Here is a 15,920-nt window from a genome sequence, read left to right as displayed (position 1 = left end):
CAGAGCAACTAATCCACGTTGGATTCATTTGGCACCAACAGCCACTTTCTCGGACGAACAAGGAAGAGAAACCAGAGATTGTTTGACAGAAGCTTCACGCGAAACACCAGGGTTGGCAGGGTTTCGAAGCAACGCCCCTTTTCGAAAATAGAAGCGGAAGCAACAGCGCAGAGGATACGAGACGTTAGCAGTCGCCGCCAGCACCAGACAAAGAGCGCGTGCGTCAGTGCTGTTACGTAATAAGCGGGGCGCGAGTCGCCAGCGGCGATGTTGGTCTACTCCTCCGGGCGCGATGCCGGGGGAGGAAGTGGGGGTGGCTGCCACGGCTGGCCTCAGCTTCCCTCGTCGAACAATCGCGCAGCTCCGTTCTACTTATCTGCTTACCGCCAAGGAAGGCGCGCCGTCAAGTCGAATGTGACATTACCATTCTATTACAGGGAGAAAATTAACTGCTGCCAGACAATGCACGGCGTACATGTTTTCACGAGCACTTTGACTACGCTGAAGAAGAGAGACCGGTACAAAGGAGCGTCCCCCCCCCCCCCCCCCCACTCTCTTGGCCATAAGCTACTGCAGCGTAACGGCAGTAGATTTCGTACATCGCATATGACAGCCACGTTTTTCCCTTCAAGTTGACAAAGACTGTTGGATATTGAGTTCCATAAATTTTGTGTCACACCGATTAACACTTATTCTTAAGTTTACTTTGTCTATCGCGCCAGCTTCAATGCAGACGCCGTTCACCGCTAGTTTGTTTGCCTTATAGGTTTCCGGGCAACAGCTCCTGTGCTACTTTCCTTGTAATATTATGTGAGTGCTACCTGCGCTGGCCAGGTAGGGCTCCTGCCGGTAGCTGACGTGACAAGTTGAAGTCTTGGTCACGCTGTAAGCACGCGTGATACGAACTTAACCTCGCAGTGCCTTTTAATTACCCGCAAGAGTCGTGCTTATTTGCTGTGAAAATTCACAGTTATTATAACACACGCCTGCATGCCGCATCTCTGCCAAGAGTTTGGAGTACCTTTTTGTGAGCCGATACTATATGAAGCAGCTCAGTTACAGATGTATCCAGTCTTGTAGAACATGCTAACAGTGAAGAACATTATGTCGTATTAGAACAGAGTCGCGTGCTGCAATCATTGTTAGGATACTTAGAACGTCAAATCATAATGTAATACATTACAAATTGAAAAAGTAATACTCTTCAAACTGAACAGATAATTTTATTCGAACACTAACCTCAGTTCCCCACATAGCACAGAGAGCACTCCTCTTCCATCGTTCTTGCTCTTTAATCACGCTCTTGACGACGTTGCCCAGCGGTCTAAGACTGGACTGTGCGGCTGGTCCCGGCGGAGGTTCGAGTTCTCCCTCGGGCATGGGTGTGTGTGTTTGTCCTTAGGATAATTTAGGTTAAGTAGTGTGTAAGCTTAGCGACTGATGACCTTAGCAGTTAAGTCCCATAAGATTTCACACACATTTCATTTGACGACGCTTTAGTCCTTCTCTGCGCTCTCTCTCTCTCTCTCTCTCTCTCTCTCTCTCTCTCTCTCTCTCTCTCTCTCTCTCCTCCCACTGCCCATCGCTGGGTATCAAACGAGCAATTAATGCTAATTTCTTCTGAATGTCGGGAATCAACAGACCTTTCGCAATCAAACGACTTAAAGCAGACCTTATACTCGCTGCCTGCTGGCCAACAGTCATGAATGCTGGCCGTGTAGTAAACCTACGGAGAAGCTTCCTCCTCCTGACACGGATTTTGTCCAAAAAATATAGTAGCTTGAGAACGCACGATGAAGCCACTGTACTGAATATGGACAGAAATTTCCTGGTCTGCGACTGATCAGTCACTATGCAGAGTAGGTTAACAATTACATGTAGTGAACTTCTTCAGACTGTATGTCGACAAGCACTGTGGCGAACTCCACCTCAGCAGACGCAATATAGTACGAGGAAGGACAGGGAGGGATGAGTATCGCCTGGTCGGCGAGAAGGAGGCAACCCGCGCAACGCCAGTGGCATGCGAGTCGGCAGTTAGCGCCGTCACTTGTCCGTCACCACGTCACATTGCAGGGAACACACACGTTCCGTTTCACTAATGCTACAACATGACTTCATCTCTTTCACCGGCACCAATCTGAAACAGTGAAAAACACAAAAAATTGGACGTCATCTGTTCCTTACCCGTTCCGCGCAGAAATTGTCCAGTAGCGCCCTGATCCCAGTTTGTTACTGACAGAAAGGTAACATGGCTGAACGAAATGTGAGTCATCACCTTAAAAGAACGCACTGGTCGCTGCATATTGGGTTACAACAGGGGTATGTGGGCGAGCGTTATCCTGTTGAAAAATACCCCATGGAATGCCGTTCATGAATGGCAGCCGCGCAGGTGGTATCACCAGACTGACGTACAAATTTGCAGTCAGGGTGGTGGGATAACCAGGACGAGAGTGCTCCTGCTGTCATACGAAATCGCACCCCAGACTATAACTCCAACTGTAAGACCAGTATGTCTAGCACGTAGACAGGTTGGTTGCAGGCGCTCAACTGGCCTTCTTGTGTGCAACACACGGCAGTGAGGCAGAACCATCTGTCATCAGTAAACACAACAGTCCACCATGCTACCATCCAGTGAGCTCTCGCTTGACACCACTAGATTCACTCGAACGCACGATACGGGGCGTCTGTCTCGGAGCTATCCTTGAAGTAACAGATTTGTAACAGTGCGTTGTGTGATTGTGATGCCAACTTCTGCTCAGACTGCTGCTGCAGGTGTCGGAGAACTACTTCTTCATGTTGTGATTTTTTTCTTCAGTGTATTTATGCGCTGTGGGGCACCGCCTGCACAAAAAAACCTACTGACCCGTAACATAGACAAATGTAATGTATTGCGAATACACAGAAAGGATCCTTTATTGTACGATTATATGATAGCGGAACAAACACTGGTAGCAGTTACTTCTGTAAAATATCTGGGAGTATGCGTACGGAACGATTTGAAGTGGAATGATCGTATAAAATTAATTGTTGGTAAGGCGGGTGGCAGGTTGAGATTCATTGGAAGAGTCCTTAGAAAATGTAGTCCAACAAAGGAGGTGGCTTACAAAACGCTCGTTCGGCCTATACTTGAGTATTGCTCATCAGTGTGGAATCCGTACCAGGTCGGGTTGACAGAGGAGATAGATCCAAAGAAGAGTGGCGCGTTTCGTCACAGGGTTATTTGGTAAGCGTGATACTGTTAACGGAGATGTTTAGCAAATTCGAGTGGCAGACTCTTCAAGAGGCGATTTGCATCGCGGTGTAGCTTGCTGTCCAGTTTTCGAGAGGGTGCGTTTCTGGATGAGGTATCGAATATATTGCTTCCCCCTACTTATACATCCCGAGGAGATCACGAATGTAAAATTTGCGAGATTCGAGCCCGCACGGAGGCTTTCCGGTAGTAGTTCTTCCCGCGAACCATACGTGGGTGGAACAGGAAAGGGAGTTAATGACAGTGGCACGTAAAGTGCCTTCCGCCACACACCGTTGGGTGGCTTGCGGAGTGTAAATGTAGATGTAGACTTGTAAGACCGATTTTGTGTGTGTGTGTGTGTGTGTGTGTGTGTGTGTGTGTGTGTGTGTGACGCTAGCTGTAAGCTGTCACGTTGCAGTGCTGGCGCCGTGTGACGCAGTGTGGTGTGACGTGTGTTGCAGCGCCGCACAACCACCTGGTGCTGAGCAACAGGTCGCACGCGCTGCTGCGGCTGCACCGGCTGCCCGAGGCGCTGGCCGATGCGGACGCCGTCGTCCGGCTGCGGCCGTCCTGGCCCAAGGTAGGCGCAACCGCCCAACTGCTGACGTCACCTCCTTCCCCCGTCCAACCACCACGAGTCCCAACCTTTCCTTCAGCCCACTCCGCCTCGAATGAAGAAGCGAAGTGCCGGGTGATCAAAAAGTTAGAGTAACTTTGAAAACTTAATAAACCACGTAATAATGTACATAGAGAGGTAAAAATTGACAATGGCATGGGATTTTATTAGAACCGAAAAAGAAAGCAAAGTATTGCTAGACGCGTGAAAGATCTCTTGCGCGCGTCGTTTGGTGACGATCGTGTGCTCAGCCGCCACTTTCGTCAAGCTTGGCCTCCCAGGTCCCCAGACCTCAGTCCGTGCGATTATAGGCTTTGGGGTTACCTGAATTCGCAAGTGTATCGTGATCGGTCGACATCTCTAGGGACGCTAAAAGACAACATCCGACGCCAATGCCTCACCATAACTCCGGACATGTTTTACAGTGCTGTTGTCAACATTATTCCTCGACTACAGCTATTGTTGAGGAATGATGGTGGACATATTGAGCATTTCCTGTCAAGAACATCATCTTTGCTTTGTCTTACTTTGTTATGCTAATTATTGCTATTCTGATCAGATGAAGCGCCATCTGTCGGACATTTTTTGAACGTTTGTATTTTTTTTGGTTCTAATAAAACCCCATGTCATTCCAAGCATGTGTGTCAATTTGGACCTCTCTATCTACACTATTCCGTGATTTCTTCAGTTTTCAAATTTATACTGACTTTTTGATCACCCGGTACATGACGCACTGAACATGTATTCGGGAGGACTCCGTTTCATATCCCAATCTGGCGCGTTACTGATGAGCGGTTTTGGAATTCCAGCTTGCCGTACGATTCCCGGCATGCGTAGCTCCCTCTGTGTTGTGTTGGCGCTGAGAGGGTTCGCGAGTTCGACGTTCAGTTCCGCAGCGACTATTGCAGCTGTCGTCCTCTTATTTTTGTCACATTCCACTTCAGTGACCGTCCATCATGATCACTCGACGCACACTTTCTTTCGCGTTGTGACTTAGAGGACAACATTTTCTCGCTTTCCCTGTATGCGGTATAAATCCTCTACATGCTGCCTCCTGCAACACCATACATTTTGTATACCTTGACTATGCCAGTACCCACGATATGAATGCCAACATTATGCCCATTTTCTGATTCACTCAGCTTCGACATAATGCAGAACACTCTTCTGACCACGATTAGCACTTGCAGCGTATTGAGGACACTGCATAGGTGTCGGCATTTGTGTTCAAACGTGCACTTCTCACGGTGTTTCCGTAGGTTTGTCTAACCCCACCCACCGTGTATGAAATTAAGTTCTTGGTTGATCGGGAAATTTAAGAGGCTCAAAGGAAACGGAAGATAATGGTGTCACAACTGTAAACAGAAATGTTTATTTTACTTGCAGAATTTCTCAAAGTTGGCAAATAAGATAGTCAGCGTCCAGTGGGCATACATGTTCATATTTCAGGTTTCAAATGTCACAGTACAATTATAACATGATGTACGTTATCAGTGAGCATAACCGTCACTTGCAAATGTTACCGTACAGAAATGCATGGAAAACTGAACGTATACATGATATATTATACAGTTCGCTTGTTTAATTTGTAATTAATTGTTGTTGGGATTTACGAATCTATGCTGCCTTGAAAGAGCCCCAGATTGATTGCAATGTTCTAGGGAAGGTTCTCAGATCTGTTTTCTCCCGTTCTGCATAATATCCGCTTGTGTTTTGTAAGGCGACCATCTCACGAGGAGAACAGGGCAAGTGCCGTACTAGAAATTTCGCTCAGTGAAAGAGTTGAACTATTTACTCGCTAAAAAGCACATGAAGTGGCTTGAAAAATTTGATGGTCGTTTTCTCAGAAACAGTCGAGTATCTACGGATAAGCCGAAACACGTGTTCGCTTCTTTTGACTCCTCTTCCACTGAGCGAAGTTTCTGGGAAATCAGGTTATGGCACTAGCCGTGTAGTTCTCGTCGGTCGCAGTACATATTCACATTGACGAGTGCCGATATGGCCAGTATCAAGACATATATAAGTGACGCGCCCGGGACATAAAAATTGCGCAGTAGTGTTGCGTTGTTTTTCGCTTTGCACTTCTGCGCAATATATTGACGTACACTACTGGCCATTAAAACTGCTACACCAAGAAGAAATGCAGATAATAAACGGGTATTCATTGGACAAATATATTATACTATAACTGACATGTGATTACATTTTCACGCACTTTGGGTGCGTAGATCCTGAGAAATCAGTACGCAGAACAACCACCTCTGGCCGTAATAACGGCCTTGATACGCCTGGGCATTGAGTCAAACAGAGCTTGGATGGCGTGTACAGGTACAGTTGCTCATGCAGCTTCAACACGATACCACAGTTCATCAAGAGTACTGACTGGCGTATTGTGACGAGCCAGTTGCTCGGCCACCATTGACCACACGTTTTCGATTGGTGAGAGATCTGGAGAATGTGCTGGCCAGGGCAGCAGTCGAACATTTTCTGTATCCAGAAAGGCCCATACAGGACCTGCAACATGCGGTCGTGCATTATCCTGCTGAAATGTAGGGTCTCTCAGGGATCGAATGAAGGGTAGAGCCACGGGTCGTAACACATCTGAAATGTAACGTCCACTGTTCAAAGTGCCGTCAATACGAATAAGAGGTGACCGAGACGTGTAACTAATGGCACGTCATACCATCACGCCAGGTGATATGCCAGTATGGTGCTGACAAATACACGCTTCCAACGTGCGTTCACCGCGATGTCGCCAAACACGGAGGCGCCCATCATGATGTTGTAAACAGAACCTGGATTCATCCTAAAAGATGACGTTTTACCAATCGTGTAACCAGGTTCGTCGTTGAGTACAGCATCGCAGGCGCTCCTGTCTGTGAGGGAGCGTCAAGGGTAACCGCAGCCATGGTCTCCGAGCTGATAGTCCACGCTGCTGTAAACGTCATGGAACTGTTCGTGCAGATGGTTGTTGTCTTGCAAACGTCGCCATCTGCTGACTCAGGGATCGAGACGTGGCTGCACGATCCGTAACAGCCATGTGGATAAGGTGCCTGTCATCTCGACTGCTAGCGATACGAGGCCGTTGGGATCCAGCACGGCGTTCCGTATGACCCTCCTGAACCCACTGATTCCATATTCTGCTAACAGTCATTGGATCTCGACCAACACGGGCAGCTATGTCGCGATACGATAAACCGCAATCGCGATAGGCTACAATCCGACCTTTATCAAAGTCGGAAACGTGATGGTACGCATTTCTCCTCCTTACACGATGCAACAACATTTCACCAGGCAACGCCGGTGAACTGCTGTTTGTGTTTGAGAAATCTGTTGGAAACTTTCCTCATATCAGCACATTGTAGGTGTCGCCACCGGCGCCAACCTTGTGTGAATGCTCCGAAAATCATTTGCGTATCAGAACATCTTCTTCCTATCTGTTAAATTTCGCGTCTGTCGCACATCTTCGTGGTGTAGCAATTTTAATGGCCAGTAGTGTATTATTGCTTCAATAATGCTAAGTGCGTGAGGGCTACATTTAGAATAAATTGTAGAGGAAGTTGATTTGCAGAGTTAGTTCTAAAGGAAAGAATGTATTACGTGCAGCAAACAATCACAAAAATACATGGAAACAAAGTATGTGTCGACTATATAGCTTGGAGGGGTCGCACCGTGCTGAGGAGGACGCCTCTGGGTTTCGCAGGGCCACTACCGGCGGGGCGCGGCGCTGTCGGCGCTGGGCCGGCACGAGGAGGCGCTGCTGTCGCTGTGCGCATGCGCGGCGCTGGAGGGCAGCGCGGCCGGCGTGCGGCGGGAGGCGACGCGGTCGCTCGGCTACGTTCTGTTGCTGTCAGCCGCGCACGCGCACTCGCACTCGCCCCACTTTCCGCTGGGGTACGTCTCGCCCGCAGTTTATTTTTTTATCTGGCTTCTAATAATGCCATCCGCAAACTTACATAAGAATCAACTTAACTAGGGTTATTCGGAAAGTAAGGTCCAGTTTCTCATAAAACACAATCAATCACATATTCGTTCCATTTTTAATTCCTTTCATGTTTTCCTATTTTCTACACAGTTTCTGTATTTGTTCAAACAGTTATGTCCAAACAATCTACAAGCATTTGTATTTCTAAATCATAGACATCTGCCGCCTATGAAGATAACCAGACTGTAGCTGCTTCGTTCATTTCGTCATCTGTTGCGAAGCGCTTGCCACAACTCCGTTAGGTAGCGGAAGAAGTGAAAAATCGCTAGACGTCAAGTCTGGACTGTACGGGTCCGCATCTCGTGGTCTCGTGGTTGCGTTCTCGCTGCCTGAGCACGGGGTCCCGGGTTCCATTCCCGGCGGGGTCAGGGATTTTCACCTGCTTCGAGAAGACTGGGTATTTTCGTTGTCCTCATCATTTCTTCATCATTCGTGCAAGTGGAAGATTGCACTGAGAAACGATTGGGAATCTGTACGGACACTGATAACCGCGCAGTTGAGCGCCTCACAATCCAACCACAACAACATCATGGTCCGCCCCCGGTAGCTGAGTGGTCAGCGCGACAGACTGCCACTCCTAAGGGCCCGGGTTCGATTCACGGCTGGGTCGGAGATTTTCTCCGCTCAGGGACTGGGTGTTGTGTTGTCATCATCATCATTTCATCCCCATCGACGCGCAAGTCGCCGAAGTGGCGTCAAATCGAAAGACTTGCACCAGGCGAGCGGTGTGCCCGACGGCGGGCCCTTGTCTCACGACGTTATTATTATCACCGTCATGGACTGTACGGTGGCCATGTCACTTATACTGTACTGCACGTCGAGGTTTAATCAGGATGGCTCAGCAGGCGGATGCATTTATTGTTATCCCATGCCGCATAAACTCGATTAACAAGACCCCATGTCTATCCCAAAACACGATTGCCGTAACTTGCGTATTGAGATTGCCTGCTTGGCCTTGAAAGTGACTAGTGATGTCGCGTGATACCATTCCATTGACTGAGTATCGTGTGAGAAACGTACGTCACACCCCTATGACAATGTCTTCTAAAAATTGATCACCTTCCTTATGATATCGGTCCTAAAGAATCAAGAGCACAAACCATTCTTTCCATCTTATGTTCCTAAGTAAGCAGCCTGGGAACCCAGTGCAGATAGTTCGCTAGACTGCAACTTTTCAGAGACAATTTTGGGCAGAGTTGTTCTATCCACATTCGGAAATTGCGATGATAATGTTGAAATTGTGAATAGCTGGTCTTTATGAATCTTCTCGTCCACAGCTTGAGCCAAAACTTCTGGAATCACCGATGGTCACTCTTATCGCGGTGCATCGTGAACATTTTCGCATCCGTACTTGAAAGTTCTCGCCCACGTACACGCTTTGCTACCACTCATCGCATTGGGTCCATAAACATCAATTATATTCGATGGATTTCCGCTGCTGCAACGTTCCTTTCCGTCAAAAACCGAATCGCTGATAGTATTTCAGTCGCCGAGTTTCAGTTGCTTTAAACATTTTGAATTGACACTGTAAACAGCGCACCGCAACACTACCAATGCACATGGATCGTTTGATGAGCAAGTCATGCCGGAAGAGCGCATGTGCTTTTCAGTGTTCGCACTGCTGTTGATTAGCTACAGAGATTCGGACCTTACTTTCCGAATAATCTCACAAATTACAAACTGATCTGCCATTCAATTGAAAAAGTATATAACAGATGCTGCAGTATATCGAGAGGTTGTAATAATGGAAAACTGTACTGAAGTGCAGGAGGATCTGCAACGAATTGACGCCTGGTGCACGGAAGGGCAATTGAATCTCAATGTAGACAAGAGTAACGTGCTGCGAATACATAGAAAGAAAGATCCCTGGAAGCAGTTAATTCCATAAATTATCTGGGAGTAGGCATTAGGAGTGATTTAAAATGGAATGATCACATAAAGTTGATCGTTGGTGAAGCAGATGCCAGACTGAGATTCATTGGAAGAATCCTAAGGAAATGCAATTCGAAAACAAAGGAAGTAGGTTACAGTACGCTTGTTCGTCGACTGCTTGAATATTGCTCACCAGTGTGGGATCCGTACCAGATAGGGTTATAGAGAAGATCCAACGGAGAGCAGCGCACTTAGCTACAGGATCATTTAGTAATTGCAAAAGCGTTACGGAGATGATAGATAAACTCCAGTGGAAGACTCTGCAGGAGAGGCGCTCAATAGCTCGGTACGGGCTTTTCTTGAAGTTTCGAGAACATACCTTCACCGAGGAGTCAAACAGTATATTGCTCCCTCCTACTTATATCTTTCGAAGAGACCATGAGGATAAAATCAGAGAGATTAGAGCCCACACAGAGGCATACCGACAATCTTTCTTTCCACGAACAATACGAGACTGGAATAGAAGTGAGAACTGATAGAGGTACTCAAAGTACCACCACACACCATCAGGTGGCTTGCGGAGTAAGGATGTAGATGTAGATGTAGATATTTCAGTCGCCGAGTTGGTCAGTTGCTTTAAACATTTTGAATTGACACTGTAAACAGTGCACCGCAACAATACCAATGCAAATGGCATCATTTGATGAGCAAGTCATGCCAGAAGTCAAATGCGCATGTACTTTTCAGTGTTCGCACGACTGTTGATTAGCTACAGTGATTCGGACCTTACTTTCCGAATAACCTCGTAAATTACAAACTGATCTGCCATTCAATTGAAGATGTATATAACAGGTGGTGGACTCTCAATTCCTTTTAAGTAAAGCAGCACAGTTTCAGTAGTCAGTAGAATGCACCATATTATAAGGAGACGTTGTACTACCGGTAGTAATTTGTAGTATCATAATTGTTCGGACAGCCAAAGATTATGTGGCTGGATAGTCATCCTCAGTGTCGTATAATGGGGATGCCACCAAGCCAATGCAATGTAGATGTTTATCCCCCCCCATATATATCCGTTTTTCTAGTTGCCAATGAAAAACATTTGATCACCACAGGAGGTAGTAAGGGTGTGAAAGGAGGAACTGTTTCCACGTATCCCACACTAGCTACAGCAGGCAATTTTCTGAGATGTATACAGTAGTCTCCATTTCTACGTGGAATAACAGCCGGGTACTGACGAATATTCTATTTGTGTTGCTGCTGGCGGAGGCAGGAGCACAGTGTATGCTATACAGTCACCTCTCACCACAGGGGCTTCCCGGTCCGACAGCTGAAGGTGGAGGGCAGCCTGCAGGCACGGTGCCAGGCGCAGCCGCGGCGCACGGCGCAGACCCTCCAGCACCCGGCCTCCTCGGACTGCGAGGACTCCTCCTCTGGGGAGGAAGACGACTCTTGCCAGGTATGCTTCTACTCATGCTGTTAAGCACTAGCACTGACCCTCAAAGCAAACAGCTTCCTAAAGTCTGTGTTAGAAAGGTCTCTCTTCTTCTCCCCCCCCCCCCCCTTCTCCCCATATTTCCCTCCTGCTCACCACCCCACCACCTGCCTATCTGGCAATCCAGGTTGAGATTTTCTAAGGATTCCCTTAATCGTTTAAGGCAAATACAGGGATGTTTTCTTTGATAAGGAGATGACCAATTTCCTTCCCCATTTCATCCAGTGCTTCATCTCTACTAACCTCACCGTCGATCGGACATTGAGTGCTAATTTTTCTGCATTCCTTCCATTCTTCGTACTTCTGAATTTGTCCACAGTTAAATATCATACCGTCTGTCTGACTTGGCAAAGCACACTATTAATAAGATTCACATATTTAAAATCAACAAAACTGCACACACATTTTATGAACAAGTGTACAACTATTTGTAATTTATCTCCATAAACTCTCTCACAACCAGGACATCTACAACTTTAAACCACCACGTATCCTCCCCTTCCTTTCCTAAATTTTGTTTCAATTCATCAGTGTCTGTGGAACAACTTGAGCTAAAGTTATTTGTTCAAGCACCGAGTTACTAGATAATTCACAGACAGCTAATAATAAAATTTAAAGAAAGCGTTTTTCACCATAGATCTTTCAATTTTCCAAAAAGATTTCAGACTCAGTCTGTAGCATGAATGACTAAAATTTCCCAACAGAAGTTGCACAAGTTTCCATGTTTCACCAACATCATAAGTTCTGCCACTCTCATGGGGAGTGCCATGCTAAAGGATGGCATACTATATTGAATTTCTTAGCAGTTTGATTGGATTTTCATGTATGGTGGCATATTGAGAAGGGAACAATAAATCTTGTATGTCTATCATGTAGGTAACATTACACGACTTCATCAGTTGGAGAAATGATTTCTTTTAATGGACTGGCGAGCATTCTGATGTTCTTCAGAATGGACGTGCTTTCTCTCAGTATTGAAATTTCAAACTGTTGTACAGCAGATATCTTTATTTTCTTTATTGTATGGTTTTTTCTTATTTCAAATTCAAATCACACATTTATTTTCGCTCATTTCCCATACAGAGAACTGCCATATTCAACCAGTATGGCTCCTAGTATTTGTTAAAACTGCCATTGCCATACTTAATGAGATCGTGCACTACTTTTCAGATGTGTATCATGTAATGCATTATTTTTGAGCCTTTCAAATAAGAAGAACTACTTATTCAGTATAAAGTCCTTACTGTATTTAAAATAACAATAGATACTCTCCTAAAAGTTAAAATTGTTTTTGTTTGCAGCCTGCACAACAGTTCTCTTCTGGCACTATGGTGTTCTTGCAAGAAAACAGCATTGTAAATAAACTAACTCATAAGGTCTTCACTCAAATCGAGAAACTGAAACGTAAGTTTAGAATATTTTTCTTCTCTAGTAGGATATTTTGCATTATAGAAGGAATGTTGCACACAATGAAGTTTATTAAATATTTGGATGCTTTACATGTGAACTATCAAATTCAAGTAATTGACTTACTGTTTATACTTAAAGCAAGTGCACCATTTATGGTGTACTAAGATAAATAATGGTAAATGTAAGGCAAAGGCTTTTTAAAAACTGTATAAAGAAAGATAAGTTGCATTATTTGTAGATTGTATTCAAAACATTTTTGTTACTCGCTGTCTCATCTGCATCATTTAGAAGTTTCTTCAATGCTTCCTATAAATTTTTCTGAAGCCAAGATCTTATATCTAATACAAGATATGGTCAGAGGTCTTGTCTTCAGTAATCAGCTGTGCAGTCGATAGTATGCAGATTGTCATAACATTCTGTCTGTTGATATAACATGAACGGGTGTAACGTCTGGTAAATTTTTACTACAACAAATGTAATCTACTATGTGACAACAGTGATGAATCATGGATTTTTAATGTGGTTTTCAGGTTCTGAAGTGCGTGGCAGTGCAGACCTCAGTGTGGACCAGCAGTTGGTGGAACCAGCTGAATTTGAATGTGTGCTCTGCTGCCGGATTCTGTGGCAACCTGTTACCACACCATGTGGCCACACATACTGTTGGATGTGTCTGGACAGGTGTCTGGACTATAGCTGTGCATGCCCACTCTGTATGACATCGCTCGCTGATGTGAGTACCTCGTACTGAGGGTGTAATGGGATTAGTGCAATGCTCAGATAGCATTGTAGTTTCGGGACACCATAAAACTAATAACAGTAGAACCACATTATTATCACTTACCTTTGATACTCACTGTATGTGGCTCTTGAAATACACGACTGTGTCAGTGCATATTGTGCCATAGGGAGGAAGTGCATGTCAGTCATCGCTATTGTAAGTAAAAGGTGGCGTTGGTACCACTGCAAACAGTCAATGAAGTATACAAATTGCAAATCATAGTTCACCATTTACATGAGATGGGAAAGGGTGCAATTACAAAGGTGTAAGCCTACTGGGAGGAAATGGGAAAAAAAGTTGATGTACCAAACTGTTGCAGCTAACCATCAATACTGTAGCACTGGATTCTAGAACTTTACTTCACTGAACACCAGCAAGTGTATCATTATTGGTTAGCTGCTAAAGAAAAGGTTAAACAAAAAATGCTAAATTCTGAACTACAGTCTCGCATTTCAGCCTGCTCTGTGACTTTTTAAGGTTCTTTTCCATGTGAGTGATAGTCTAGGCAACAAGAAAGATAATAATGTCAACTGAGAAAGCAATGAGTTGAGAAACTTAACATTCATGACTAAATCTAAAAGGATAGTTAAATATTAAATAAAAACTTTTAACTGAAGTATGAAAACATTGTAGTAAACACAAAGGAATCCATAGAAGAATAAACTTAAGAATAATAAATTTAAGGACTGCATTAGAAAATGGGTGATTTCTGTGTAAGTTAACTATTTTAGTATACAGTTTATCACATTTCTTTAACAGCATACAAACTACTGTTAGCTGACCAGGAGCTATTGATAGAGTAAGGATAATATGAAAAATATATAGATAAACTAAGCAACATGTTCAAAATATTGTTTTTGTGATTTCACTGTCTTATTGTAAGGTGTCAGAAAAGACCTAATTGTCAACAATAACTATTGTTTCCATATTTACAGTATTTGGCAACAAGTCCACGCAGTATCACGGAATTTGTCGAGTGTGCTCTACGTCTTCTGCTGCCTGCTGAGTATGCAGCACGGCAGGCTCTTCATCGCCAGGAGTTGGTTGGAGGAGGACCACATGTGCCTGTTTTTGTGTGCACTACAGCATTTCCGTGTGTGCCGTGCCCTCTGTATGTGTACGAACCGCGGTATCGTGTGATGGTGCGACGTTGTGTCGATTCAGGATCGCGGCAGTTTGGTATTGCAGCTTGTCTTCACAAAGATGCAGGCAGAGATAGGTAAGCTGATAGCCTCTTCTCTGTTTTTATGAGTGTGTACATCAAAATTTCATAGCATGAACACGTTGGTCTCTGTTAACAATGTTTCAGTTCATATATTTTTTACTTGATTCAGTATGGTATAAGAAAATATTTATTTATTTATTTCTTTTCCTTGTGTAATGAAAATTTTCAGTAAATTTTGAGCTTCACTAAGCTCACAATTATCTATATCTTTTTTAGGTATGCAGAATATGGTACAATGTTAGAAATTAGAGACTGGATTCTCCTTAAGGATGGATGCTCCATCTTGACAACTGTCGGTATGCGTCGCTTTCGTGTGTTGGCCCGAGGAGAGCGTGATGGTTATGATACTGCACAAGTAGAGTTTCTACGAGACCAGCCTGTGGTGCCAGAACATCTTGGCAGTAAGTTTTTATTTTATTTAGTTATTTATATTTCTTGTTGAGTTTGTAATGATATCGGACAGCAACTTCTTCATTTTGGCTCCTATACAATAGTATCCTCTAGGAAGACATTGAATATCAGCATACACAAAAATTTTGGAAGTTGCATGTATTTTGACTGCAGCATTTTAGAGATTTTGCTACACAGGGAGCTTTTCTAAAGCATAATGCAGGAAAATCAGATAGAAGGAAATCTGTGAATCTGTTAATACAGCTATTACGCCCACAGAAAACCAAAGAAAACACAAAACATAGAGGAGGAAATCTGGCTCACAAAAATAAAAGCCAACAGATGACATCTGAAAATGAAACAATTATGAAAAAGCCACTGATTGCTAAGAGAGTGAACAGCAATCACAGCCAAAATTGATCTGGAAAAAATGTGAAAGAAATTCCAAACATATACAGAATGGAAAGGAAGCTGATTCACTGAAGTAAATGCACTCGGAGAGAAGAAAGGTGATGGAAAAAAGCTGCACTAGAAAATGAAAGCACGAACAGAAAATATGAAAAAAGAAAAAAGTGTAAGATAATAAAGTTACCAAGGAAAGTTTTACACCTAATGAAGGAAGATGGGGAAAACCAAAGAAGCAGAATAATCAATAGTCAGTGTGCATAGATCTTAAATGGCGAAGTAATGCAAATCACACACATTCCATTGATAAGTGATGAATCTCATTGTCTCAAATTATGTTGAACAATGCACACAATTGCACAACATGAAAGTTCAAGAATTGCAGGATGACATGCATCTTGCCACTGAAGTTGTAAACTAATAGATTTTATTATTTTAGTATAAATCATTTCCACATCATACCAAAAGTTTTCAGAAGGATGTAGGTTGCCGTATGTATTGGGGGATGAAGA

General features: G+C 44.2%; 1 protein-coding gene across 2 annotated transcripts in view; it reads left to right on the top strand.

Moving 5' to 3' along the window:
* Positions 1-15,920, top strand: part of LOC126365939 (LON peptidase N-terminal domain and RING finger protein 3) — a 173,042-nt gene that overhangs the window by 148,673 nt on the left and 8,449 nt on the right. For both annotated transcript variants that reach the window (XM_050008727.1, XM_050008718.1), the window contains exons 2-8: positions 3,694-3,812; positions 7,552-7,742; positions 11,017-11,164; positions 12,502-12,604; positions 13,141-13,340; positions 14,324-14,607; positions 14,830-15,014. In XM_050008727.1, the coding sequence (XP_049864684.1) occupies positions 3,694-3,812; positions 7,552-7,742; positions 11,017-11,164; positions 12,502-12,604; positions 13,141-13,340; positions 14,324-14,607; positions 14,830-15,014 (1,230 nt within the window). The remainder of the gene's footprint in view (positions 1-3,693; positions 3,813-7,551; positions 7,743-11,016; positions 11,165-12,501; positions 12,605-13,140; positions 13,341-14,323; positions 14,608-14,829; positions 15,015-15,920) is intronic.

This window comes from Schistocerca gregaria, chromosome 1 (assembly GCF_023897955.1).
Source record: "Schistocerca gregaria isolate iqSchGreg1 chromosome 1, iqSchGreg1.2, whole genome shotgun sequence".
Taxonomy (NCBI): domain Eukaryota; kingdom Metazoa; phylum Arthropoda; class Insecta; order Orthoptera; family Acrididae; genus Schistocerca; species Schistocerca gregaria.
The sequence above is the reverse complement of the archived record's forward strand: the minus strand, read 5'-3'. Positions and strand labels throughout refer to the sequence as shown.